At 35.3% G+C, this 27,805-nt stretch overlaps 1 protein-coding gene across 2 annotated transcripts; it reads left to right on the top strand.

Moving 5' to 3' along the window:
* Window positions 1-438: 438 nt before the first annotated feature.
* On the top strand, window positions 439-27,805 carry LOC126820417 (coadhesin). 2 transcript variants are annotated; one of them, XM_050548377.2, is made up of 10 exons: window positions 439-538; window positions 2,000-2,057; window positions 12,677-13,015; window positions 13,264-13,590; window positions 15,181-15,228; window positions 15,811-15,984; window positions 17,364-17,537; window positions 17,963-18,136; window positions 19,391-19,463; window positions 20,654-27,805. In XM_050548377.2, exons 2-10 carry the CDS (start codon window positions 2,003-2,005, stop codon window positions 20,943-20,945), a joined length of 1,656 nt encoding a protein of 551 aa, XP_050404334.2. In that variant the 5' UTR covers window positions 439-538; window positions 2,000-2,002; the 3' UTR covers window positions 20,946-27,805. The 2 variants fall into 2 exon arrangements, with proteins under 2 accessions (XP_050404334.2, XP_055956522.1); XM_056100547.1 differs by lacking the exons at window positions 439-538; window positions 2,000-2,057 and adding an exon at window positions 10,675-10,795.

The following is a 27,805-nucleotide window of genomic DNA, read 5'->3' as shown; positions in this document are numbered from 1 at the left end:
AAATCCGAGTAGCACAGTTCGATGAAATTTCAATTCCACATAACTTTGTAAATACTGAACGGAATTGAAACATTTTTGGACTGATGTTCCTATAAGAGAGATCCATCTTTCACAATAGTGTATTTTGCAAGTGATTTCTGTAGTATAAAATGGCACACCGGAAAGTTAATGACGATGTTGTTATATTGAATCATGTTTGTAATTTTATCGTGTATAGTGTTTTTGCTTGAAACCATTCTGCACTCTTACATTCGCGTGTTTATTCAGAGTACGCCTAGTAAATCCATAGATAAAAGTTAGTGTCATATTTCCTTTATTAACTAAATAGAAATGCACATTACTGCACCGAGTTTCATTTCATAACCACCATAAAACATCATGCATCGCGAAACATTATATAATGAAAGATCATTTTTTATGCAGTCTATATTAACTGGAAAATAAATATTATTTGATATAATCCTAAAGCACTATAGCACTGACAACATTACTTTGCGTTACAAATATCTCCTGTAAACGGGTTACACAGAAGAAAAAGGTAAGTACAACATTTCTACTGAACTGATACGGATATTTTTTGTTACATGTCGCACCAACATTGCAATTAGGCATTTGGGATACTTACTTGTTTATAATCGCAATTGTAGTCTTCAAACATTATTTCCCTTCTTGTCCAAAATATCGCTGAGTAATAAAAACGACAATATCCCTATCGAAACGTTGCATAGTCTTGAATAATGTATTTGCAAATATTAGTTGTTTACTAAGTAAATAAAATTGAGGTTATGGAATATGCTAAGCCCTCTAATAGAATATGGTAAGGATCCAAAGCCGTACTGACGGGAATCGTATACGAGACGGGTTATATCACTCGTTCGATAAAAATAAAATAAAACCAAGTACGAACAATCCCAACCATTAGACAAAATTCGAAGTCCTAAAAAACGGTATAGGCAAAATGGTGTAATCAGCAAATGGACTGTTCATTTAAACATAACACCATTTTATTCAACAACATCTCACTTGGGTATCTTTGACAATCGGCTTTTACCATGTTCCTCGCTGACACAAATTTCATGGAGACCCCCCACCCCCCTTCCTTCTCTCATGGACCTAACAGTATACACTCGTATGTATAGACTTACATTGACATAAATTTCATTAGGGGCAACATTACCGTTAACCGTGTTTATACTGAAATTACTTTTTCATACGGCGAGTGCAATTAGTAACAGGTCGATGGGAACGAATTTAAAAGTTTGTGCGTATGTGCATGATGGGTCATAGTTAAAAATAATATACAAAAGAGAGAGAAATGGGGATTAATGTCCACTCAACACAAACTAGCTCATTTTGGGACTAATATGGTTCAATATTATTTTAATATTTCGCTTGCACTTAGGGAGAGGAAACCGGAGAAAACCCACGAGCTTAGACATGCGACCCTACTCTTTGCCACGTACAATCGGGGAATCGAAACCATGTCAGTTGACTCAATGACAGACCTTATGATACAACGTGCACGCATTAACCATTCGGCCATTACCCCCCCCCCCCCCAAAAAAAAAAATAAAATAAAATAAATATACAAGGTCGGCAAGCAATTCGACTGTTTGTCTAGAAGACCTATTATAATGAACATACAAAATAATTTGAATAAATAATCAAAAAGGTAACATGTACATTAGCTGTGTGGCTTCTACAATGTCCACTATCTGACTGTCATCATCTCTAGATAATCAATCAATTATGGTGTTAGGTAATATAATAAAATAAAAGGGTAAAAAACAATGTCATGCGATCATATAATTACATTTTTACTATTTGAACTAGAGGAGGATATATATATCAGCTGCGATATGCATAAAATAATAAATAAAACATTTACGAGCGTATGAGGAAAAATATGAAATGTAAACGAGTCCTTGTCAATCGTATAATGGTTACACATACTTAATCATTGTCGTTATCATTATAATAATAATAAATTATTCTTCAGAAAATGGTGACCAATGTGATGATATTTGTTATAGGATGTGCAATGGCTTTTACTGCAGGTAAGCTCACCGCGGTCATTTATTCCGACTATGGAACCCAACAGAACAAATGACTACAAAGTCGTTGAACTCGAATTAATATTTTGCGTTAAAATGATATGAATTATTATAGGTTTTTTATTTTGCCTTTTTTTTGTTTTTTGGTGGGGTGGGGTCTGTGTACATTTCTCTTTTACAGCAAAGCTTCGCATTTTCCAATGTTTAGACCCTTCGCAAAAGTTTTCGATGCACTCCCCGATCAACTCCTTTTTTTTGTACAACCCAGTGTATGATTACACTGTAAATAATATTTGTGTATTTTTACCGTACATTGACTGGCAGAAAGTTGCCAGTAAAATCACTGTATTTAACACTGGCTTGTAAATTTACATCTAAGTGGTAGATTTAGATTTACAAACAGCATGTAAATTTACAGAGAGTGTAAAATAATTTCGATGTAAATTTACATTGTGCTTGTAAATAGAAAGTGAGTTAAATTTACATTCACTGTAAATTTACACTGTGGTTGTAAATTCACCTCAAAGTTATCTTACACTCACTGTAAATTTACACTGTGGTTGTAAATTTACCTCAAAGTTATTTTACACTCACTGTAAATTTACGTGGTGTTTTAAATCTAAATCTATCATTTAGGGGTACATTTGCAAGTCAGTGTTAAAATACAGTGATTTTACTGGCAACTTTCTGCCAGTCATTTTACGGTAAAAATACAATTTGAAGCGTATATTTACTTGAAATATACTTTGAAAAGGTGATATTTTTAAAGGGAATGTGTTTGTCCCCACTCGACTAAGTATTCCTAGGTTCGATCCTGGCGAACACATAAAGTTTTGCGGACCTTTCAGCCGAGCATGCAAAACATCATTCGATAATGGAAAGAAATTAAATAAAATGGGGTTTAACGTCCTATTGTTCCTCTTCTAATAATGAAAAGAGTGGGAGGCATCACACGAAGCAAAATGTCCCACACGATCCAGTGTATGGCATATCACTGTCTCTATACGCATGTTAGGTGCATTTAGATTTTGAATAACCCATCTCCTGAAATAGACTAATCTGACTGAAATAACAGTAAATATTTTGCACAAAATTCGATATGTGGTCGAAGGGGAATAACCGATTTGAACACTATTTGACAGTAAATTTACAATTTGTTGTAAAAATACTATTTCAAATGGCATTTTTGTTAATATACAGCTCACATAATGTAAAGAAAAACCATATGGTTGTATTTCTACTTTACGTTTGATTAAATCTTACATGTGGCCAAAGAGGGAATAACCGACGTGGTCACTATTTGACAGTTAATTTACAATTTGCTGTAAAAAATAGTCATTCAAATGGCATTTCTGTTAATATGTAGTTTACATAATGTAAACTGACATACAATGGTTGTATTTCTACATTACGTTTGATGTCATCTTACATAAGCCTTGTATTCATATGCATTTAAGTTAACAAACCATGTGATATTCCAAATCGGACACTGTATTTTAAGTATACTTATAACTGTAAATATATATATACTTTTAACAGTTTAATAGGGATCTATTACGTGCACGCCAATGTATACACGGAACCTCGGTGTTTCGTCCCATCCGAACGACTAGACAGCTATCCTTGTCCGACCTGCATCACTGGCAAGGGGGAACCACACCGGAATATCTCGATGAACTTTCTCAGCCAAAGCAGGTATCGAACACTCGACCTCCAGGCTAGCGAGCCAGCGTCTTACCCACTTAGCCACCGAGCTCCCCCCCCCCACACACACACCTCTTAAGTGGACTATAGACGAAGAGTAATGAAGCCTTAAAACAGTGGTTCTCAAACTTTTTTTGCCAACGGCACACCTTGGAACTCATGAAAGAGACACATAGAATGACTCAAACTAAGTAAAGAAAAACATAGCTTGTCAGTAGACACCAATGAATACTCAATTGGGATTACATGGTTTTTCGCATTTTCTTAATGTGCCGTTAAAAATTTCGCGGCACACTTAGGAAGATCTCGTGACACACCGGTGTGCCGCGGCACACTGGTTAAGAATCACTGCCTTAAAAGGTCTATCAATGTTAAAGTTCTAAAGAGATGTACAATTACACGTCTCCTGTAAATTGTATACAAATCCCGTATTTAAACATGTTTGAATAGAAGATTTACCCATAAACACAGTTAAAATACAACATACATGTACGTTAACAAACATAGTTGTATCAATACAGGTTACATGTAAAAAAAAAACCAGTTCTAACTTGTAAAACTACACTTTTATGGTTAATTTACCAATTTATTTACAGTAATCCCATTTTACCGCACTAATACAGTAAATTCATAGTATAAAAACATGCAGTGGTATTTTTACAGCGTTATGTTTAAGTAATTACATATTTTTCACTGTAATTTTACATTTATTTTTAACAGTGTAGGTTATTTATGGAAAGTTTGCCACCAAATGGCTTTCATTTTAAAGACCGCTTAAAGTACGATCAAAACTCATACAGCCAATTTTCAAGATAACGCAACCGACATCGATTTCTTTATAAAATCGTTTGATCAACAAATTTCTGATAGTGACATTAGGGTCAAATGTCAACAAAAACGACTGTATTCAAATTTGGTAAACTGGCGTAATTTTAAAAGTATGTCTGAAGTTGGTTTTAGTGTCTGTGTATCGTTTTGTGGTACTAAGCTATTATATGGAACCATATTCAACCCTTTTTGAGTTGACCTAATTTGCATAAATTGGACATGACCGTCAAGTTACAGGTTCAGATATCGCAGTCAAGAAGGACAATGTGTTACAGCGAGTTTTTTTGGCATGGGTCTGTTGTGTTGCAATCATGAAATATCACTGCTTAATCATAATATGTAGGTCTTACCTATTCAAATATATTATTTTGCCCAAATCCAAGATGTATCGAAGCCTATAACTTCCATTCATAATTTCTACTTTTCTACTGACGCTTGTATAGCGTGTTGGCGCCTTCTTACTGACATCAATAAATACAAAAATATGACTAAGTCGAAAGTCGACAAGACGGTACACAAGCCAAAATGCAAGTCGAAAATAAGAAATTAGGAAAAAACGAGGGGCGCTATTATCGTTGTGTGTTATTTCTTAATTTCCTATTTTCGAGTTGATTTTGGCTTGTATAGCGTGTTGTCGCCTCACATTTGTCGTAACTTCTACTTTTCGACTTTCGCGTTCTGAAGAGGCGAAAAGTAGAAATTATGAATGGTAGTTATAGGCTTCCATAAAGATGAGGATACCACGAACAGATAAAATTAACAATGCTTAATTGCATATCCAGGCAAATAAAATTGTTTAAGTACAAAGTCACCTGGTTGTAATCTCTGTGTGAACGTGTCGTAGTCCGGTAAAATTAATAAATGACCTAGAACAAATTGCAACAGAATTTTTCTCGACGGAATCTGGAAGAGGGGTCCCTGAAGGTCTCCCAAACCAAAATCGCCCAAAATAAAAAAAAAATAGGTTTTTCGAGTAATTAGCATAAATCCAATATTGCCGCCATTGGCACCTTAAAACTCTAATATCTCGGGAATGGTTGAGTTTGGAGGGTGTAAATGTATTACGGGTAGATAGGAAAGTGGTACCAAGGAATAAAACAAGCATAATCTATGACATACCTGTGACGTCATAACGCCATACGTCCAACAATTAGCATAAATCCAATATGGTTGCCATTGGAATCTTAAAACTGCAATATATCGGGAATGGTTGAGTTCAGAGGGTGTAAATGTATTGCGGGTAGGTAGGAAAGTGGTACCAAAGAATCAGAAAAACATTGCCAAATTACGTCCATGTGACGTCATAACGCCATAGTCCAATCATTAGAATAAATCCAATATGGCCGCCTTTGGAAATCTTAAAACTCTAATATTTTATGTATTATGGGCAGACAATGTGAAAAGACGTAATGATTAAACGAAGAACCGGGACGATTCTTCGACAATGTTATAATAATTCACGAAAGGGGGATTTGGAATTCGACTAGAAGAGATTTATCAACACAGCAGCCACACTAATCTGCAGCTATATTATTAAACAAAATCCATCACAGAAAAGTATTACCTGGACCAGAAACTATAAAGTTTTTGGGTGCATTTACAAATTTTGCATCAATTTTGCTGAAGAATACACAATCACTTTCAACTGTTTAAACGATCCTTTGGCACCATCCTATTTATCCGATTTGATTAAACAGTATGTGCCTTCTCGTTCCTTACGTTCATTTCATAAAAACCAACCTATATGTCCAGTACAGAAGTCAAAGTTTGGCGAAAGCGCTTTTGCGTACGCAGCACTAAAAGAATGGAACAAATTTCCTCTGGAAGTCCAAAATCGCTATATTTAAACGACGTCTAAAACCCGTTTTTTTACCCAAACTTTTGAACTATAAATTAAATGCTTCACTTTCCATTTCTATATTGTAACTTGACTATTCCTTTGTATTCTTTTGTTTATTTGTACATACATGACATGTTTTTTATAATCATATGTACGTTGTAAAGCGCCACAGAGCAGTTAGACTGACTGAATGTTCAGCACCATAGAAAACGATTATTATTATTATGTTTGGTAAAAGCAGCGAGACCCCAAGCAATTTTAGACCTATTTCATTCCGCGTTCGCGATACACCTACATCATATTTATGGGCCAGGATTTCTGATGGGTACTTTGAATGCATACGGCTTCTGTACCTCTTATTTGAAATTAAAGCAGCAACGATGTAGTGATACCGGACTTCCTTGTTGTGGTTACTTTGTGATTGTAAAATAAAACTACAAGTTAGTTCGTTTCTACAACTTTACTATTAAACTGCTTGCAAGGCTTCTATGTTCCACGTTCTCAATAAGGCATCAATGATAGCTGCTAGGGTGAGTTCTGCTCAATTTCACTCAACACCCTCTTTTATAACCCCCTAATTTCTTCACGTCATAGACTGACCTAGGCGTTCATTTCCTTCCCAAATATGGAATAAGCACCCCCATTCTTCCAAAACCAGGGGGAGAACATTACCTTATTTGGCCTATCAACCACATGTCATAAACAGATAGGATATTTTGACAATGTTAAGGATTTTACCAAAATATCACTGTTTTCTTTTATAATGTATATAAAAATATCATTCATCTTCATTAGTACGTAGGATTTGACTCTATATCCAAAAATTAGTTAAAGGACCAAAGTATTACATTGACCGACTTTCTAAAGACACATGGACAGAAGCTCCAGAACTAGACCCGCCAAGATTGTTAACTAATTCACCCGACGCCAACTTAAAGATTGAAATTCATAGTCAACGATTCGCATGAACCTGGACCAATTGCATACATGATACTACAACGTCATTAAAGAAGAATTGTTAGCAGAAGAACTGTACAGTCCATAATTAAAATATTCCTGTTAAAACCTTTACAAACTGATGACATGTATATAGATATTCAAGAAATATACGAATTGTTTGACAAGATGATACAAATAATACATTTTCACCCTCTAAACCCAACCATCTACGAGAAACTGGATGTTTATGGTTTCAATGGCGGCCATATTGGATTTATGCTAATTATTGGACGTATGACGTTACGGCCAAAGCCCTATATAGGGAAAGTTACGACAACTCATTTCCAGGCGCCATGTTTTACTATTTACTCGTTGGATTATAAATGATTTCTTTTTAAATTCCTTAAACACAGAGTGCTTATGCAAGCGAAATGTGCCGAAAAATCGAATTTGACAAACATCAATTTAAAAAATGTATTTTTTATATGGTGCCGGGCGTTTCCTTCATAATGGCTGCCAAATTTGGTATTATTATTATTATTATTATGATTATTATTACAGCATATTTATAGTGCGCCCTTTCATATAACATGTTCAGGGACACTTTACACAGTTACAGTGTAATCATAAATGAAAAAGACACGATTATGGACATGTTAACGATTGTATACAGAGTCAGTTAAAAGCCTGATTAAATAAATGTGTTTTAAGTTGCTTTTTAAAAAAGAATATAGAGATGTACAACATCTTAAACTAAATGGTAGATTATTCCATAAAACAGGTGCTTGATAACTAAAAGGGTGCTGACCATAAGAGACTAGTTGGACATTTTTGGACTTTAAAGGTAGTTTATCTGATGTATGTAATGTTCGGCCATTATATCGTGGTTATGTACGCGAAATGTGCGGAAAAATCGAATTTGACAAACATCAATTAAAGAAATGTATTTTTCATATGGTGCCGGGCACTTTTTTTTTAAATGGCTGCCGAATTTGGTAATATAATGTCATTTAACAAAAAACCCCATAAATTTGGCAATACAAGGGCATCTCGTAAGATATGACCTTTGCTATGTCTTTTATATGGTTTTCGATGTCTTTGAATTTGAAGATAAATTTTGAAAATACAAAATGGCAGCAACACAAATCGGCGGATATTAAATTAATCGTCATTTTTCTTTTTGGATTTTAGCAGTCTCCAAACCGTGTTTACAGTGTAGCTTGGATGTAGTTCGTCAAATGAAGATGCATTTTACGATATATCAATCCCGAAATAAAAAATGAATATGTTGTAATTGCGCTTTAAACATCTGGATACGATAGACTTCGTGTAGAAAAGTCAAGGTACATTATATCATTGGCAATAATAAATATCCAATTTTAGTGTTTAGTTACACACTGCAGACCACCAATAGATGTTTTAATGACAATCTTCTTCTATATCTATCTATATATATATATTTGTGACTGTCGTTTGTCTGTCTGTCTGTCTGTCTGTCTGTTCGGGGTTGGCGGCTACACTAGGTCTGAAATTTGGGGTATAGGGGTAGCTCGGACCGGGGAGTAGCATAGGCCAGGTGGCGTTAGTCTACCACTTCCGGTTCCGGAGTTATGACCCCCGAGCGAAGCCGGTCTGTTCGGGGTTGGCGGCTACACTAGGTCTGGCCCGAGTCTGAAATTTTAGGGTATAGGGGTAGCTCGGACCGGGGAGTAACATAGACTAGGTGGCGTTAGTCTACCACTTCCGGTTCCGGAGTTATGACCCCCGAGCGAAGCCGGTCTGTTCGGGGTTGGCGGCTACACTAGGGTATAGGAGTAGCTCGGACCGGGAAGTAACATAGGCCAGGTGGCGTTAGTCTACCACTTCCGGTTTCGGAGTTATGAACCCCCGAGCGAAGCCGGTCTGTTCGGGGTTGGCGGCTACAATAGGTCTGCCCCGAGTCTGAAATTTGGGGTATAGGGGTATCTCGGACCGGGGAGTAACATAGGCCAGGTGGCGTTAGTCTACCACTTCCGGTTTCGGAGTTATGACCCCCGAGCGAAGCCGGGTATCCTGCTAGTAAATCATAAAATTTATTCAGCTCGACGTAAGACTTAAATATAAATAGATACAGTTGGTTTAACTTGAATAGAGATTTTAATTATCTATGCTGCAAATGCGCATATATCACCTTGCAGCTAGCTGAATCACATTATATATCTTTTTTAGTTGATGTTCATATCGTCTTACATATTTGTCAACATCAAGGTGAACTTGCTCTATTGTCCAATTAGCCTATTCCGACTTGTTACCACGAATTTACTCACCCCACCCTCGCATAGTTATGAATTTTCTTGTTTCACTTGACTAAAGAAACATTTTGTAGGAATGTATGCTTTTATAGATTGAATCCTTGTTTGCGATATCATTTTTGGTGGAAACTGGCACTGTATACTTAAAGAATGAACAAATAGCGGAGACGGGGTTTCAGCCGGCTGATTTAAATTATTTCTTTAAATACAGTAAAGATTGAAATATGTCAGTTTTTACTCTTTAGAATGTTTTTGTAAACAAGTTTTTATTGTAGTTTCCGTGACGTATTCCCAATAAGCGTTAGAAATAAAGATATATACCCTTAATCCCGGTGCCGATAAATGTTGGGTTGTGTGGAACATGCTAACAAATCTCAGATGTTTGATTCCGGTTGAGAACAGCATCAGAGCATTGGAGATGGGGCGCAAATATTCAAAGGGGTCAGACAAACTCTAAACCAACTGCGTTCCCTTCACTGAGTCCCTTTAAAGGGGCCCTGCTGTCTGTCCTCCTGTGGAATAACATGCATTTGTATCTCTTAAATTTGTGTGGTAGACAGATTGGTATTATTTATACATAGGCGGGGAGTGATAACGTCTTACCTCAAACAAATTGCAAAAGAAACCAGGAAGTTCCGGAGAGCGATATTTCGTAATCAGTGTGTTTTAATGGTGGGGGAATAAATTATTACTTTTTAAATTTTTCAAATACAAAGTGGCCATAGAGGCGAACTATGCCGAAAAACGAATTTGACAAAAATCAAAAAATGTATTTTATACATGTATGGCGCCGGGCATTTCTTTCAAAATGACTGTCAAATTTAAAATGGAATTTTTCCGACAAAAACAGGGATAATCTTTTAAGATATTTCTTTAACTATGTCTTAAATGGTTTTCCACGTCTTTTATAGGTCACCGTCGAGTGCCGAAGTCGTAAAACACACCGTCGGGGGGATTTGTTGGGGCATGTCTCCCCCAGAAAATTTATGGAAATTTCAAGCCGTGAATATGGCAGCATGAAAGTGGTCCATTTTAATGAAGACATCTGAAACAAATAAAAAATCAGGCTGTTGTCGTTGCAGTCATATGACACCAGACGTGTCACTGATGAAACAAATATGCCCGAAACACATGTCGCGGTAAGTGCGACCCAATTGTGACAATTTCTTGGTCCCAAATAGTAGCGGTATGGCGAATGCAAGTTAAATATGTTTAATAGCGCTTTTATCTAGTATATCTTTTATAACAATAATGTGCGCTTTTTGTTGTATAATACTAATAATAGTATGTTCAGCTATACTTCTCGTTTAAAAAATGTATGTTTTATCTCCTATAGACACTTATTCGCTGAAATCTATGACATATCTATCCACGTGACATCCCAGTTGGTCGGGACATCCAACAATATAATGGGGCATATAAATAGATAGTGAGTTGGTAGAGATACCTTGGGACTCAAGATGGCGTCTTTGTCCACTTGACGTCATATTTGCATGACGTCATATGAAATTCCTGGCTTCACAGTTGTCGCAAATTTAACTATATACGGCTTTGGTTACGACTTCCCGGTGGCGTAATATGGCAATGTTTTTCTGATTCTTTGGAAGCACTTTCCTATCTACCCGTAATACATGTATACCCTCCAAGCTCATCCATTCCCGAGATATTGGAGTTTTAAGGTGCCAATGGCGGCTATATTGGATTTATGCTAATTTTTGGCCGTATGACGTCATGACGTCACAAGGAAGTTGCCTGGCATAGTTTTTTTCTAGTTCTTTGGTAGCACTTTCCTATCTACTCGTAATACATTTACATCCTCCAAACATAACGATTCCCGAGATATCGGAGTTTAAAGTTTCAATGGCGGCCATATTGGATTTATGCAAATTGTTGGCCGTGTGACGTCACAAGTACGCCATTTCGCTTTGTTTTTCTGAGCCATCTGTACTACTTTCCTATCTACCCGTAATACATTTACACCCTCCAAACTCAACTTTTTCCGAGATATTGGAGTTTTAAGGTGCCAATGTCGGCCATATTGGATTTATGCTAATTACTCGAAAACCTATCTTTTTATTTTGGGCGATTTTTGTTTGGGAGACCTTCAGGGACCCCTCTACCAGATTCCATCAAGAAAAATTCGGTTGCAATTTGTTCTAGGTATCCACACCATATGGCTTATCTTTACTCGACTAATGGACCCTGAATCGGACAAAATGGCCAATAGAGGGTCTATAAACTTTGTACATATTTCACATTTTGAGTAAAAGGAATGGAACATAATTCCAAAACGGAAGGTCTGATTTGCACCATAATCGAACTCATCGAAGATCTTTTGACCCATAGCAAATTTTTCATCTAAGGGTCCACAGCCTTGGATATGTATTACATGCTTTGTTACTATTGGCGTAAAAGATAGGGCCCATTTAACTCATCCGCGATTGGTGTGTAATGAACATACATTTGAATGGTGTTTAAAATCGAAGACAAATTGTGACCTTAGAGGGGCCACAAGACTAAAACGCGATTATTCATACCACCAGGGGCAATAATGTTATAGCCCGTAGATACAATAAGTGAACCAATCCGGGACAGACGAAATGACATAATAGGTGGCATAATACAACAAAAGAATCGTTGTACATGTAGATATAGTAGAAGGGTTTTACTGTTATGTTGGCCACAGTAACTATTTAGACTTTGTTTATAGAAAGAATGGCGGTGTTTAAAGATATAAAAGAGTTATCACCTTCGATGGAAGCCGAAGTTAAACTCTACTAACAAACGAACATCGCTGTTCAAATTTCTGTTCTTAGAGGGGCAACAAGACTAAAACGCGATTGGAAGCCGAAGTTAAACCCTACTAACAAACGAACGAACATCGCTGTTCAAATTTCTGTTAAAAAACTATATTATCCTCCATATTGGACTAACGTTCAATTTGTCTTAGAAGTGTTCATCTATTTGGAAATGCTATTAATATATGCATACAAGATTAAGAACGTATTACTTTATTACAGTCGTAGACGGGGATATATATGGATGTTACAGACCACCAGGATCCACGTGTTCTAATAATACTATAACATGTAATAAAGGATATCATATATATTTCTACAACCTGTATTACTACACAAAACCATCTACTGTCACCTGCCCCTTTCTACAAGATGAAGATGATTGTAAAACCAGTGTATGCTGTAAATATGGAAGTGGTGATAAGTCTACAAGATTAAATCAGCAAGATAGTTTATCAGTTTATAAAAAGTGTTCTTTTCAACAATCATGTAGCTTCAATTCTCCTTACAGTTCAACCACTGGCTATGATTATATTCGGTATAGATTTTACTGTCTGTTTGGTAAGTAAACTACATGTAGTAATAAACTATAGTTATTGCAGAACAAGTATTTGTTATCATTGTGAAGTACAGGATTTGTATTACAGTATCTGTATATTTTTGTAGTGAACTAGAATTAACATAATTATTCTGGTTCCATTTAAGTAGTATAAGCACAAATAAGAAGTTTCATACGTTTTAATTTTCATGACTTATCACTGGATTAAAATCGCAGATATAAAGCATATTGCAAATTACATATTTTACAGAGTCTGCAATTACATACATTACGAATACCACTACCTTCACAACAGATACAAGACACCTGTATTTCTCGGATAAACTTACTCCAGCAAGTGGTTTAACATGTTCATGCAATATAACTGGTATACATTGGCTTTACACGAATCACGTATACTTGAGTGGTGAATCATGTAACAGTGTTACAATTACAGTAGACGACAATTCTTTTTCGCTGTGTACTGGTGGTTATTATTTTAGACAATATGCCCATTATGGAGGAGACCGTCTCAGTATAAAGTTCACCAATTATACATCTACCACTAATGATGTTATTTGGATGTGGTTTTCCAGAGGTAAGTGCATTATAATTATGCCTATTATGCAGGAGACCGTCTCAGTATAAAGTTCACCAATTATACATCTAACACTAATGATGTTATTTGAATGTGCATTATAATTCAACAAAGGTACGCTCGTAGTTATTAGTGTTCCAATACCAGGTTTGACCGGCTCGGCCGACTGTACACAGCGAAAGTAGTTATTGGTGGCTCAATTGGGAACTCGCGCTAAGGGCACTCGGGGACCTTTACGTGATGCCGTCTTAGTTGTCACACAATGAAGTCTCCTTCACGCTGAGAGATAAAACAACTTTCATTAGGCAACATATTGTTGGTTACAATAGGAAATCAGAAGCAATCGTAGAAAGTTCTGCCACATCCCTTGGGTAGTCGCATCGCCGCATTGGCTCGTGGAGAGGTTTTCAACCAAATTGTGGCACAGTCACTTAGGAGTTCGGTTGTTCAGATTGTGGTCGGCGGGATATTGACTACAAAAATCTATTAGATTCAAAGATTTCTGTCCCAAAGTATCGACCAATGGCATTGCGTAGCTCTGCTTAGCCGTAGCGAAAATAGTTAAATCATTAAATTCATTCAAGACATTTACCTTATATACCTACACTAAATTATTCCTCTATTAAAAGCAGAAATGAAATGAAATGAAATGGGGTTTAACGTACTATTTTTCTGCTCCAACTGGGCTAATGAAGACAGGAAATTTAAAGCAGAGTTGTAATGTTCTAAAGTCTTGATCTATCAAATCGAGTATCGCTATTTAGCCTAAGCAGAGTCCCCGAAAGGTAGCTGACAATATTCCTGCTATTCCAGGTTTTACTAAGGCAAATATGGAAACAAAATAACGTAGATAACCAATCAATAACTAGCCGAGACTAATAGCTTAGAGCCACACACGGTTTCGATAGACACGCCCTAACCATTATTAAAGGACAATATTGATGTCAGTCATTATCACATGTGATAGAACTGGTCAAACACGTTCCAAATATAATTTTAACACATGGATCATTGCTACGATAGATGCGTAATAAATGGTTTCAACAATCGGAAGTGGCCAACGCAAAAGGAAACCATGAGTTATCCCTCTGTATAACTGACTGAAGTGACGAGTGATAACAGATACATGGGCGAATTTCTGTTTACTAATAATTCATTCGAAGACCAAAAGTTGTTGAGTGAGACTGTGAGACGATATTCATAAAAAGAATTGACTGTCATTGGATAAGAGAACGCGAAAGAAAAATAGAAAACGTCCGTGCATTACCATGTTTTAACAAGTATAGAATAATAAAAACAAGGAAATGTACGGACTATTTCTATTTTTCTCGTGTTCTCTTATTTAATCTGACACCAATATTGTCCTTTAAGTAGTTTGTTCACGGTCGAAGAAATCCGGTTGAAATTTATGACGGTTCACATAAATTAGCCGTGATATTCCCGGAATCGAAGTGTACAAATGCCCTGTACGCATACACTCTAGTCGCTCTTTTGGTAGCATCGTTGCGTTGCCTCAAAGCTGCTTGGTGCTCTAACAACCGAAAACAAGGCTTACACTGATTCATGTATTATGTCATCATATAATTTTAGGTTTAAAATATAAGTATGTGCGAGTGTCATGTGATTGTAGTAACCCAGGTAAATAATTTATTTCTGATGGTTTAATATACAACTGATGAGTTACATTGTATACTTACTCCCTTCTAACATTCAGTATGTTCATTGATCTTGTAAGTCTACTCATGATCACAGCTTGATAGGCATCATTTTGGAATTAATTTTAACGACCGTTATTTAAATATCAACTTTATCATTAAATCATGTTTCGTCAGATTACAAAAATAGCGATGTAGACAGGTTTCGTTTTAAAAGGTCTTCCTCGAATTGGGTCTGTCATTGGACTATTTTTTCTGAAAGCCGAAGTCGTTGCTTGAACCACATTAATATTGAAAAAAAAAATAAAATAAGTAAATTACGTACACAATTTTAGTTTAGGAATTTTAGTTTAATCTCCAATGCTATTAAGCATGAGTAACGGGTTTGTATTAAATGCATGCACTGAGATATACATTTAATGTAGATTGGGCGTGCGCAGACAATGGGTTAATTTTCAAAATTGACAACTCAGGATGATTTTATATTTCCTGATATACATATAGCTGTTCATAGTTGATGGTGTCTGATAATAAAGCAATTACACCTTGTAAACAATTATTTCAGTACTGGTTGATGGTGGGTGGAGTACGTGGTCAAGCACGCCCTGCTCTGTTACATGTGGTCGCGGAACTAGGAAAAAGTTCAGACATTGTAATAATCCTACACCCGTGAACGGTGGAAACAACTGCATCGGTGATATTACAGAAAGTGTGACGTGTACTCAACCATCTTGTCCTGGTTTGTATTGTGTAATAGAAATACGTTGAATTTTGTATAAGAAGTAGTTTCTTTGACGCATGCATGCTACAAAGATGATCGTTAACCTTTAAAATGTATGGATATGATGTAGTATTACCGGCACTAACCCAGAATGCTGAAGCGACATGAATTTTAATTTGTAGGCGGGATATATATTATGAACGTTGTTGAGTATTTGTGCAGCTAAAATGCTTTTGTAAACCATGAAATATTGTTGTATGACCGACATTGAGCTAGACACCGATACTGAAAACTACATTCAAAGAATTAGATTGTTTATAAACAAGTGGGGGTGTCCACAAAGGACACAACATAATTTATATTTCATTTCTGGTTTGATTTGAAATTGATGCACGAAATAATATACAATAGTAAATTCGGGTATGACTACTGTTAATTTGCCATAGCAAAACTAGTCATTGTCGACATTGTCCTGGTGAAGTCGTGTTCTTTACCTTTGTTGTTCTTACATGATTACAGACTGTGACACATTAAGCATATTGGCTACTGTTCGTTGTGTAGAACCCATTTGAAGCATGCCAATAGCACATAGATGTTCATCGTGTTGAAGACGCCTCATTGCAAATTAAACGTAACACACTAAAGAAAAGATACTCTAAACAGTAAATCTTATGCAATAACTGTGACACATTAAGCATATTGGCTACTGCTCGCTGTGTAGAACCCATTTAAAGCATGCCAATAGCACGTAGACGTTCATCATGTTGAAGACGCCTCATTGCAAATGAAACGTAACACACTAAAGCAAAGATACTCTAAACAGGAAATCTTATTCAAGAACCGATAGGGAAGCAAACATAGATAGGATTAACCAGCACATGGCAGTTTTCATCAACCCTTCCTCGAAATGTCAAATATGACAATGAACCCCTCCCACGTGTATGGCGCTATTGCGTGTCACACTTGCAGCTCAGCGGTTCTGTTTGCGCGATAAGTTCTCCATCTGTGAGCATACTCTCAAAACATGTCAAGTGTCCATGACTATTTATCATATCACAACCTGCATAGGTATTTGCATTTCAATATCCCCTACTTTTTTGAAGAGTATATATTGTACACTGACTATAGAGAAGTAAAGACAAAATACATCCACATGGAGGTATAAAATATGTTTTATTGCTTATCTCCCTGACGGTATTCGCAGTCGACGGGTTCCATCGTTTTATTAAAAAGCGATCAGCACATTGAACAACTGATATTTCATTTTAAACCACGTTAAGTTTGTTACACCTCCAAATCTACTTTTTGGAATACACATACATTATTTACAAAGATATATATGTTAATAATGATACTGCATGATTTTGATGGCATATGTCGACACATTAATATTACAGTTAAAGTTAACGGTGGATGGAGTACGTGGTCAAATACCAGATGTTCTGTCACATGTGGTCAGGGAACTAGAACACGGTTCAGACATTGTAATAATCCTACACCTGCTAATGGTGGAACTGGTTGTATTGGTAAAGGTTCCGGGAACATTGATTGTAACCTAGAGGAATGTCCTGGTATGTATTTAAATATCAGTAGTAACTGGAAGAAGGTATATCTGATATTTAATAATAGTGATAATATGCATCGTTATCCAGAAAGCAGCCACTGTGTCGGACTTTGGCTGGACTGATATAATAAATGGCAATTCAAAATCACAGAAAACCTCGTATGACATTTTTAGTACGAGACTACAAAAACCTGAAACTGATAGGCATTTTCTCAAAACCGTTAAATTCTTGAAATTAAAATTAATTATAGACTCTTGCGTACATATGGACACTCCCTTAAACATATTATTTATACAGCACACAAATTGACAATTCTTCCACAATTAATTCCTTTAATTATATAACGATAACTGTATGGAAGGTATCCTTTAAACAAATGGCAGGATTTAACATGGTAGAGCTGAGTGGGTGAGTTTATGTTATCATTGCAGAGCTAGTGAATGGCGGATGGAGTAAGTGGTCCTACACCAGTTGTTCGGTTACATGTGGTCAGGGAATTAGAACACGGTTCCGACATTGTAACAATCCTACTCCAACTAATGGTGGAGCTTACTGTGAGGGCCATGTTTCTGACGCCATCAATTGTAATCAACAGAAATGCCCAGGTATATATGTTTTAAAAATTAGATTAGACAACTTAGCGATGTCTATGATAATCGGTACAAGGGAAACAACTAATGTAAACTTTATTATAGGACGGAAGGAAGTCACTATTAGTATGCTCTGTGTGCTTGGTCCTTGCTACCACAAGTATTCGACACAAAACCATATTGAATCTTAACACTCATAATGCTTATTAAACAGTGATTCTTTAAATTAGATTTAAAGGCACCGAATAGTCTAAAAGACTTTCCGGAGACTGGAGTTTTTTGGTCCAGATCATTACCTGCAAATGTTTATACATTATTGACTATGTTCCTGGTCGCGTATAACCGATGTATTTTAATTCTATAGCATTACTCGTAAGATATAGCAATAGTAGTGTAGATTGATTGCGTATACTTTTATAGGATATCAGTAGATGTTACAGTGTATATTTATTAGTAAATCAATATTGGTGTGACAATTACTGTATATATTTTGTATTATGATGATATGATTAAGAGTTACTATGTATATGTTATAGTATATTAATATTGATATGCAATTATTGTGCATATTATGTAGTATGTCAACAATACTTATTGTGTATATCTTTAATAGAATGTAAATAGTAGCATGAATACGCCGTGTATATTTTATAGTATATTAATATTTTTTGCATTACATATTTTATGGTATATCAATGTGTAATTACTATGTATATTGTATAGTTTATCAATATTATTATAAATTTCGAATTTTATAGTATATCAATATTATTATAAATTTCGAATTTTATAGTATATCAATATTAGCATGTAACTATTGTATATTACATCGTATTTTAATATGTAATTACTGTTTATATAGTATATCAATATTAATATGTAATTCTATTTGGTATGCCATTAAGTTATATAGAATCACTTATATATTTTTACGGTAAAATATTACCATTATTAAAAATTACTGTGAACAGTTTCTAGTATATCAATATTAGTATATATATCGGTATTTTATAGTATGCCAATAGTAATATGGAATTAATTAGTATATGTAGTTTGTTTATGGTTTAATATATCACCATTATTATAAATTACTGTGTATTTTCTTTTTAATTTATCAATATTAAAATGAATTAAATAAGGATACATTTGTTAAGGTATGTAATAACTGTGTTTTTTTTTCTAGTATACCAATATTAGTATTAAATGACCATGTATATATTTTTGTAAGTATATCAATATTAGTATGTAATAACTGTGTATATTTTATAGGGACCCGTGTGAATATATTACCTTGGATTTTATTTGGTGTGTGTTTATTGGTAGTCATAGTAGGTGCTATTTGGTAAGATTGTATATTTCTATTACTCTCTAGTACACATTTGCATGAATGTTTAAGAACGCCGTAACTGTTGGAATTCAAATGCTGTGCAGGGGAAAAAATCTCTAATAGCACAATGTCCGTTTTCATTTACCCAGTTGGGGCAGAAAAGTAAACCTATAATGGCGGGACATTAAAAAAATTATATATAATTATTATTTGTATTTTTTTTTGATTATAATAAATTTGTGATAATATTATGTTTATTATTCCTCTATTTATGGTTATTACCAAGCGATGTTCCGACTAGTCTTCATATTCAGCGTTCCGAAGTCTTCCATTCCGAATGTCTTCTAAATGCGATGGAAGCTAGAAATTTTAACCGATTGTGTTCACATTTGGCTTAGAACATTATGTTCATAACGAATCTCATTGATATTCATCGTTCAGAGACATTCCGTTCCAGCCATCCTGTGTGAATTTGGTGCATTGGGATTGGACATAATGAAAACTGTATTATATGGTGATTTCAAAATTCTGTGACTTTTTGTTCCAGAGATATATCACGATATAAATCAGATTTCTGATAACATCCTTTTTTGTCATCATCCAAGTTTTTCTTTTGCACAGGGTGTTGTCCATGATTATCTTATTACGGGACATTGCGTCTGTGAATTACAGATATCTTGTACTATCCCTAGATTCAGCACAAGTTCAGTTAATCGAAGCAAGTTATTCCGTTAAAATATTATTCAGATTAAAGCGTATATTATGTAATGTTGGTTAGATTGTGCTTTATATTATATTCTTTTTACAGATTAACGTAAGTTACATGTTTTGATTGTCTTTATTGTCTCAATTGAAACAGCTAAGACTATTTATTTTTATACAAGGGATGGTAGCTATAGGTTATATCATGGATACTGATCATTAATACTAGAAATAATTTTTTTCCCTTTCTTCTGTTATTGTTGAATAGATACATGACCCTGTGGCGTGTTTGATAGATTGTATCCGAATATGGATTCCTTTATTTACATTCAAGATTTGTGCTATGGGTTTGTTCATCTTTGGATCCAAGGTTGTACACTATCATACCCTGCAGCATCTGGAGATTGGATTCGATATTGAACTAGATGAATCGGGAAAATGACAGTGAAACACATCCTAATATAAAATTGTCAGATCTTAAATAGAATTATTTCTCATTATAGGTGTATAATAAGGCTTGTGAGAAGACGACGGGGAAAGAAATCGCTAAAACCCACTTCTGATCCACAAAACACAAATAACGCCTCGTCAACATCAGAAACTGGATACTATGTCAATGTAGCTACTATTAATTCGTTGAACCGGAATGATAATGATGAAAGTCACTATACTACTTTATCAACCAGGGTCAATGGTCAGGAGGGTAACTACACTTCATTGGCACCGAAAAAGGGTAGAAACAAACAACCTGCTTGTTCTATATTGAATTATGAAAACGTGAAAATTTCAATGTAACTATTACTATGATTTATGTTTAAGATGATAGTTTAAGATGTAATTAGATAGTTTTTGTTGTCGCCGAATTTTCCATAATCCAAGATGGCGGGAATATGAAATGGCGGCTCAAACGTCCCTGAACCGGCTGATTTATATAATCCCACATTTTCACGTGAACGTATATTGTCGTCACCTCGGTCAATTCGAACGTCCGTCCGTCCACAATTAATTTGTTTGTGGACACTCTACAGATAACAATTGTTATCCGATTTTGACTAAATTTGAAATATTGGTTTATATCTCGACGATCACAGTTCTTTTCGAAATTGGGATGTATCGGACCTAACAATCATGTTTTTAGCTTGTGGACACTCTACAGGTCACAATTCTGTGGCAGCATGCAAGAACCTGATAACCCACAATTCCCCCAAAATTGAGATAAGGGTGTCATTGAAGGTAAATTGGTAGTATCTATCTTGACTGTAATCATGAAGACACTGAATATATTTGACATGATAACCAAGTCTATAATAGTTTTAACCTGATATAAAAATAAGCATATTCCATGCAAGAACCTGATAAGCCTCATAAGATTTGATTTGTGTGCCAACGTTTCCATGCAAGAACCTAATAACCCACAGGTCAAACCCAAGTTCAATAGACAAAACTAAGCATGGCCGAAGGAGCAAGCACCCCTGTTACATCTAGAGCTAAAAGACTAACATGTCATCAAGTTAGAGAGTTTATCTTGGAAGGTGGGTCTTTTCGTCCTTTTTAATGTTATCAATATGTTTCTGATTAATTTTTTTAATTTTTGTGATTAATTAATATTGGCACTTTCATTGAGTCGAAAATGTATGGAATCGAGTTCATGCAGGACTGACAAAATGTTGTGGTTGGGAAAAATGTTTTTTTAGAAATTATTTATTCATGATTATTTTTTTTTGCAATACCCCATACATTCAGTCATTCGCCTATCTGGGGAAGCGGCGTAACGCGTGCGTTTAGATCATAATGTCTGTCATTGAGTCAAGTGCCGTGGTTTCAATCCCAAGCTTGAACGTGAAAATGAGTAGGTTCGACAACCCAACCTTGTGGATTTTCGCCTGGTCCTCCGGTTTCCTCCCACTGTAAAGACCCCTACACACATGCAAATGATTGGAATAAAATTGTACCGTAAGTTTGGCTCGAAACGACATATTTTGTGTCAAGTGGACATCATAATAACTCAATAATTAAGACGTTTTGTATTGTCAACACACTTTCATGAAACGACTCTCCATAACAACAATCAAAGCCTGTCCCCTTAGAACTTTTGGAAGGAAACAACTCCAAATATATAAGATAACTCTTCACACAATTCAGACAACTAATGAATAGTTCTAGCACAAAACAAGTTATCAGTTATACTCCATTTCACCTCTCTCATTCATCCACCCATCAACTCAGTTATTCATTCATTTACCAATCTATCAATTCATTTATTTATTCACCCATCATTCCGTAATTCATTCATTCAAGCATTTATTCATTTTGTTTGCAGATGAATCCAACGAAAGTGATGTAAATGACAGTGGAGAAAGCTGGTGCCCATCTGGCAACGACACAAATTCCAGTTCAGACTGCATTATCAAGACAGTTACGCTTGAAGCGACAGGTGTAGATGGCCGAATGGATAGCACGTGCGCGCTGTATCATAAAGCCCGTCATTTAGTCAACTGGCGTGGTTTCGAATCCCCGGTTGTACGTGACAAGGAATATTATTGAAATAAAATTAAACCATATGTTAGTCCGGAAATGACCTAGTTTGTGTCGAGTGGACGTTAAACCCCATTTCTCTCTCCCTCTCTCTCATTCAGACAGAATTTATCTCCACAATTAACAATTAAGAAACTTCACCAGATGTACATTGAAAATTGTTTCAATTTGGCACAAGAGCCCGTATCACTCAGAAGTTTTCAGGTTATTTTCACAGAAGAATTAAACTATCACTTTGGTCATCCCAGCCTCGATACATGTAAAACCTGCGACAAATTCAGAATGCAGATTGATGGTATGGGATCCGAAGAAGAGGTAGCTGCACTGAAGACCCAAAGAGAGCTTCATCTAAAAAAAAGCTGAGACTGGGCACCAAATGATGAAAAAATGATTTTGATTCTTCTGAGTATGTCATTGCCTTTGACTTGCAGCAGGCTCTGCCAACACCACATATTAATACCAGTGTTTCCTTCTATTCAAGACAACTGTGGGCATATAATCTTGGTGAAAATGGCAAAGGAGCCCGATGATGATGTGGTCTGAGGACATTGCGGGTCGTGGCTCAACAAAAGTGATATCTTGTATTAATACATACTTGGGCAAAAAAAAAAAAGGATTCTTGAATGCAGAATCTCTACAAGGGACTTTAGTGGTATGATCGGATTCTTGTAGGGGACAGAATAAGAACAGAAATGTGATAAGCTACATATATTACCATGCTTTAAAAGTGTTTAAACTGCGAAATACACAAATTTCCCGTTCCTGGTCATAAATTTTTACCTTGTGATAGAAGTTTTGGCGTCATTGAAAATAAGAAACGGAGAACTCCAGCTGTTTATACCCAAGAAGGTTGGTTTGAACCTGAAGGATTTTATTGATATATCCCCATTTCGTGAAAGGTTAAACGCACGCAAAAATTGCATTGATGGTTCCCCATTCCAAATCCAGAAGGCAACAGCATTTAAAGTATGACACATGGCGAGAAGTCCAGTTAATGGGAAAGGGTTCGTTAAGTTTATTTTAATTACCACAAGCTTACGAACACCGCAGACTAATACCAGCACCTAAACTGAAGGAATTGACTAATTACATTCCATTTGAATATAGGAACTTCTACCTCACATAAACTTCAACCATCACCAGTCCAAAGAAACTCAGAAATGGATTATCTGCCATCGTAACTCTCCATGATGAAGAGGAACTGAGTTCTGTGGAGGAATTTTCTGATGGTGGTGATGATTAATTCAAAATTCACGATCTAAACTGCACCAAAACTGACATAAGGTTGTTCATCATGGCATCCCAACCCGTCTTGTCAAAGTCATATACTTGATAATTCTGTCATATGTGGGCTTTTTGTTTTGTTTAATTTTGTAGGTGTTGTTTCAGTTGATTATTGATGTATTTTAAACGATTAAAGCTTACAAATCTTCAATTTGTTTTTATGAATATGTAGCTTATCAGGTTCTTGCATGGAAAATTGAAAAAAAAAAAATCTCAGATATTCATATTTGCCCAAAATTTCCATAAAATTTGCAGTTACAAGGCTCACTATTACACAGAATTTTTATAAAATGTCTCTGTGCACATTAAAATCACAAAACATAATATAGAGACCATAGACATGGAATTATAAACCACAAACTTTAGTTGCATTTTTCTCAATTTGACGACATGTAGCTTAAATCCGGTTCTTGCATGGTGCCACAGAATTGTTATCCGATTTGGATGAAACTTAAAATGTATGTTTATATCCCAATATCCTTTCTATACTAGCGGGTATCTGACCGTAACTTCCTGGATTGTGAGCCATGATTGTACGAACAATTGCTTTGTTTTAGCTTGTTCCCTGTCAATCTCAGGCAAAATGTGGGCGTATCTTGCATAGCAACCGCTTGTTCATATTGTTCCTAAATAGCGGTAAATATGAATGCCCCGGATAAACGTCAATCTTCCTTTTGGATTTGCGGGGCTTGATCATACCGGATCTGACAAATCACAAAATAAGATTTTATATCTTCCACATCTTGCCAAATAAAAATGTCCACTCTTCAAAATACGAATTGGTTACCGAAAAATAAAGAAATTGCTAATGCGTCGTGTGGTACAGAGCCTAGCGAATGATAAATACGAAATCAAGGAAAAGACAATGCACAAATAAACCAGCGGCTGCCATACAACGATATAACGTTTATACGAATACTTTAATTCGTTTATACAAAATAATTTAATTCGTTTATACGAAATAATTTAATTCGTTTCTACAAAATAATTGATTCGTTTAAACGAAAAATCATTTTGTTAATATTATATCGTCATAACGAAATAATTATATAAGAGTGGAATCCTGCACTTAAGGAGCTCCGCATAATATCAATATATTTTGTTTGTTAAAATACCAGTTAAATTGATTTATGTTAGTAATTACATAAATATATATTCTGTTTCTTAAATATCAATGAAAATGATTTATGTTAGTAATTATATCAATATATTTTATGTTTGTAATTATAACATGACATGTATATGTGAAATGATTAAGAATTATAACATTATATTTTGTTTGTTTGTTAATATAGCAATATCTTTTAGAATGATTGTTGATAATACTTATAACATGTTTCTGTGAAATTAAATTTAATAACCTTTGATAACATTAAACCTTTAGGATGTTTTATGGTAAACAATTATAACCATAATTCGATTGTGAAATTAGATTTTATATCATTTGATAGAATTAAACTTTAGAATGGTTTATGTTTGTAATTATAACCTTATATAACAGGACTTTGGTTATGTGGTGTAGTGTGGTGTGGTGTAGTGTGTGGGTGGGCGGGGCACCTCAATTTCCCCACTTCTATTGTTTATAGTCTGTGTCCACCAGGTCATGACTAATTAATCAACAAAGGGGGTTTAAAGTATAGTGTGTAACAAGTTTGTGACACTTCAACAAAATGATTTAAATAATATTAGTGAAAAAGATTACATGTAAAAAAATACATATAATATTAATTATGGATTCTTATATTATACCATTTCCACTACTATCTTGAGCATGTAATATGGATGGAGTGAGCGCAATTACAAATGTACATTATTATTATAGCATCTGATATATCAAGGTTGATTGACGAAACTTGAAATACATGATTATAACCCAAAGATCTTGGTTCCTAGTGATATTCGCGCATATCAGATCGTAACTTCCTGAATTATGTCCCCTGATTGTACGAAAAATCGCGTTTTTAGCTTGTGGTGCCTGTAGAGGTCACAATTTTTATCCGATTTAAAAAACCGTTTAAATATATCACTATTCCACCGTAATGAAGGTTGAATTCGAATTTCAGGAAAACCGAAATGAAACTGCCTGACAAAATGGCCGCTCTTTGTACGCAAATTGTGTAAAAGTATGCAATATGAAGGTTGTGGACCCTCTAGAGGTCACAATTTTTATCCGATTTTGATGAAACTTAAAACATATCTTTATATCGCAAAGACGATTTCAGTCCCATTTGATAATTGTGCATTTCAGACCATAACTTTCTGGATTACTGCCCATGATTGTACAAAAAATCCCGTTTGTTTTTAGCTTGTTCCCTATCCATCTCTTGCAAAATGTGGTCGTATCCTGCCTGGCAGCCGCTGGTTAATTCCTAGAGCTGGCTTTGGATTTGGGCATATTTATGTCTCTTCCTTGGTGGTTCCTGGCCCCCAGCATGCTGTGCGATTCTAATTTCATTAATATTTTGCTCTTGTTGTAAAAATGCGATCATTTAAAAAAAGAAATTCGGATGAGCTTTAATAACTAGCTTCTTGATCCTTGAATGCCATCCTTCCAGAATGTTGTTGGTTCTGTGTTCCTCTGTGTGGTAGTGGTTCCAATGATGAGTAGCATATTCACCTACGCTCGTTGGCTTGTTACGCAGTCGGCAAATTCAGTTATTTTTGGATCCAGTTGAGAGTGAGCGAATATGTGAACACTACTTGGATGATATGATGATATTCATCATCAGTTGCCAATTGGTGATAAGATTCATATTGAATACTTGGATGATATGATGATGATTTTCATCATTAGTGAACATAAATTCATAAAATCTTTAACACCGTTAATTGGGTCCTAATAACGAAATGCCCTCTTCAAACGAAAGCCGACAAGTGCATATCTGCGTCTTCGTGGGAAGGATTAATTTTGGTCACGTTCTGTAACGGCGCCGTCGTGGAAATACACCTTTATTTCTTTCCATTTATCGCTTCACGAATGTTAGTTAATTACAATATTAACATCCTATTGTGTTATATTTGAGTAATTGTCATACAGTATTAATGTCCTGTTAAATATACATGTATATACTCACAAAAACGTCAAGATAATTTAATACTTGGTAATTTATGTGCAACGAGCCCAAAACATAAATGTTGAAAAGGCATAATTTTCATAAGGGTTAGATCGAAATGTACTTGAAATGAATGACGCTAACCAATCTGATGATATCCCCATTAATTAATTAATTAATTAAGGGAATAATAACTGATGATCTGTAGACCAAGAATATTCCATCCCATGAACGTATTCGTTAAAATCTAGTAAAATCACATGTGAAAATAACGATAAGAGTACGAGGTACCCGATTTTCCTTGACATAGTAATACTATGTAAAATTATAATATTAACTTGATGGCTAAACACTATACATCTTATATAGTAGACAATAATGGGCTATGCTATATACCGGAAAACACCGAAAAACATCAAGTTATACTGAATACCGGAAAACACCCTAAATAGGTAACCCGGAGAAGGGCTATACTATAAACCGGAAACTAACCCTAACCCAGTCACACAGAGGACCAGACTCACGGTTTACCTATTTAGGGCATTTTCCGGTATTTAATGTGTTTTCCGGTATTTTGTGTTTTTCCGGTGTTTTCCGGTATTCAGTATTAAAAGGTGTTTTCCGGTATATAATATTGTCGGACAAAAATATCAAATACGTAGAAATTGTATTGAAATTGAGCTGTGTGGGTAAGTGTCTTTTACAGTTTTAGTTTGAAGTTTTGACAATTAATTATATTATTGTTAGAAAGAATTAGATATCCTGAAAAATAAAGAATGCCAG

This window comes from Patella vulgata, chromosome 1 (genome assembly GCF_932274485.2).
Source record: "Patella vulgata chromosome 1, xgPatVulg1.2, whole genome shotgun sequence".
In the NCBI taxonomy this organism is placed as follows: domain Eukaryota; kingdom Metazoa; phylum Mollusca; class Gastropoda; family Patellidae; genus Patella; species Patella vulgata.
Note: the sequence above shows the minus strand (reverse complement) of the source record. Positions and strands in the feature narration are given on the sequence as shown.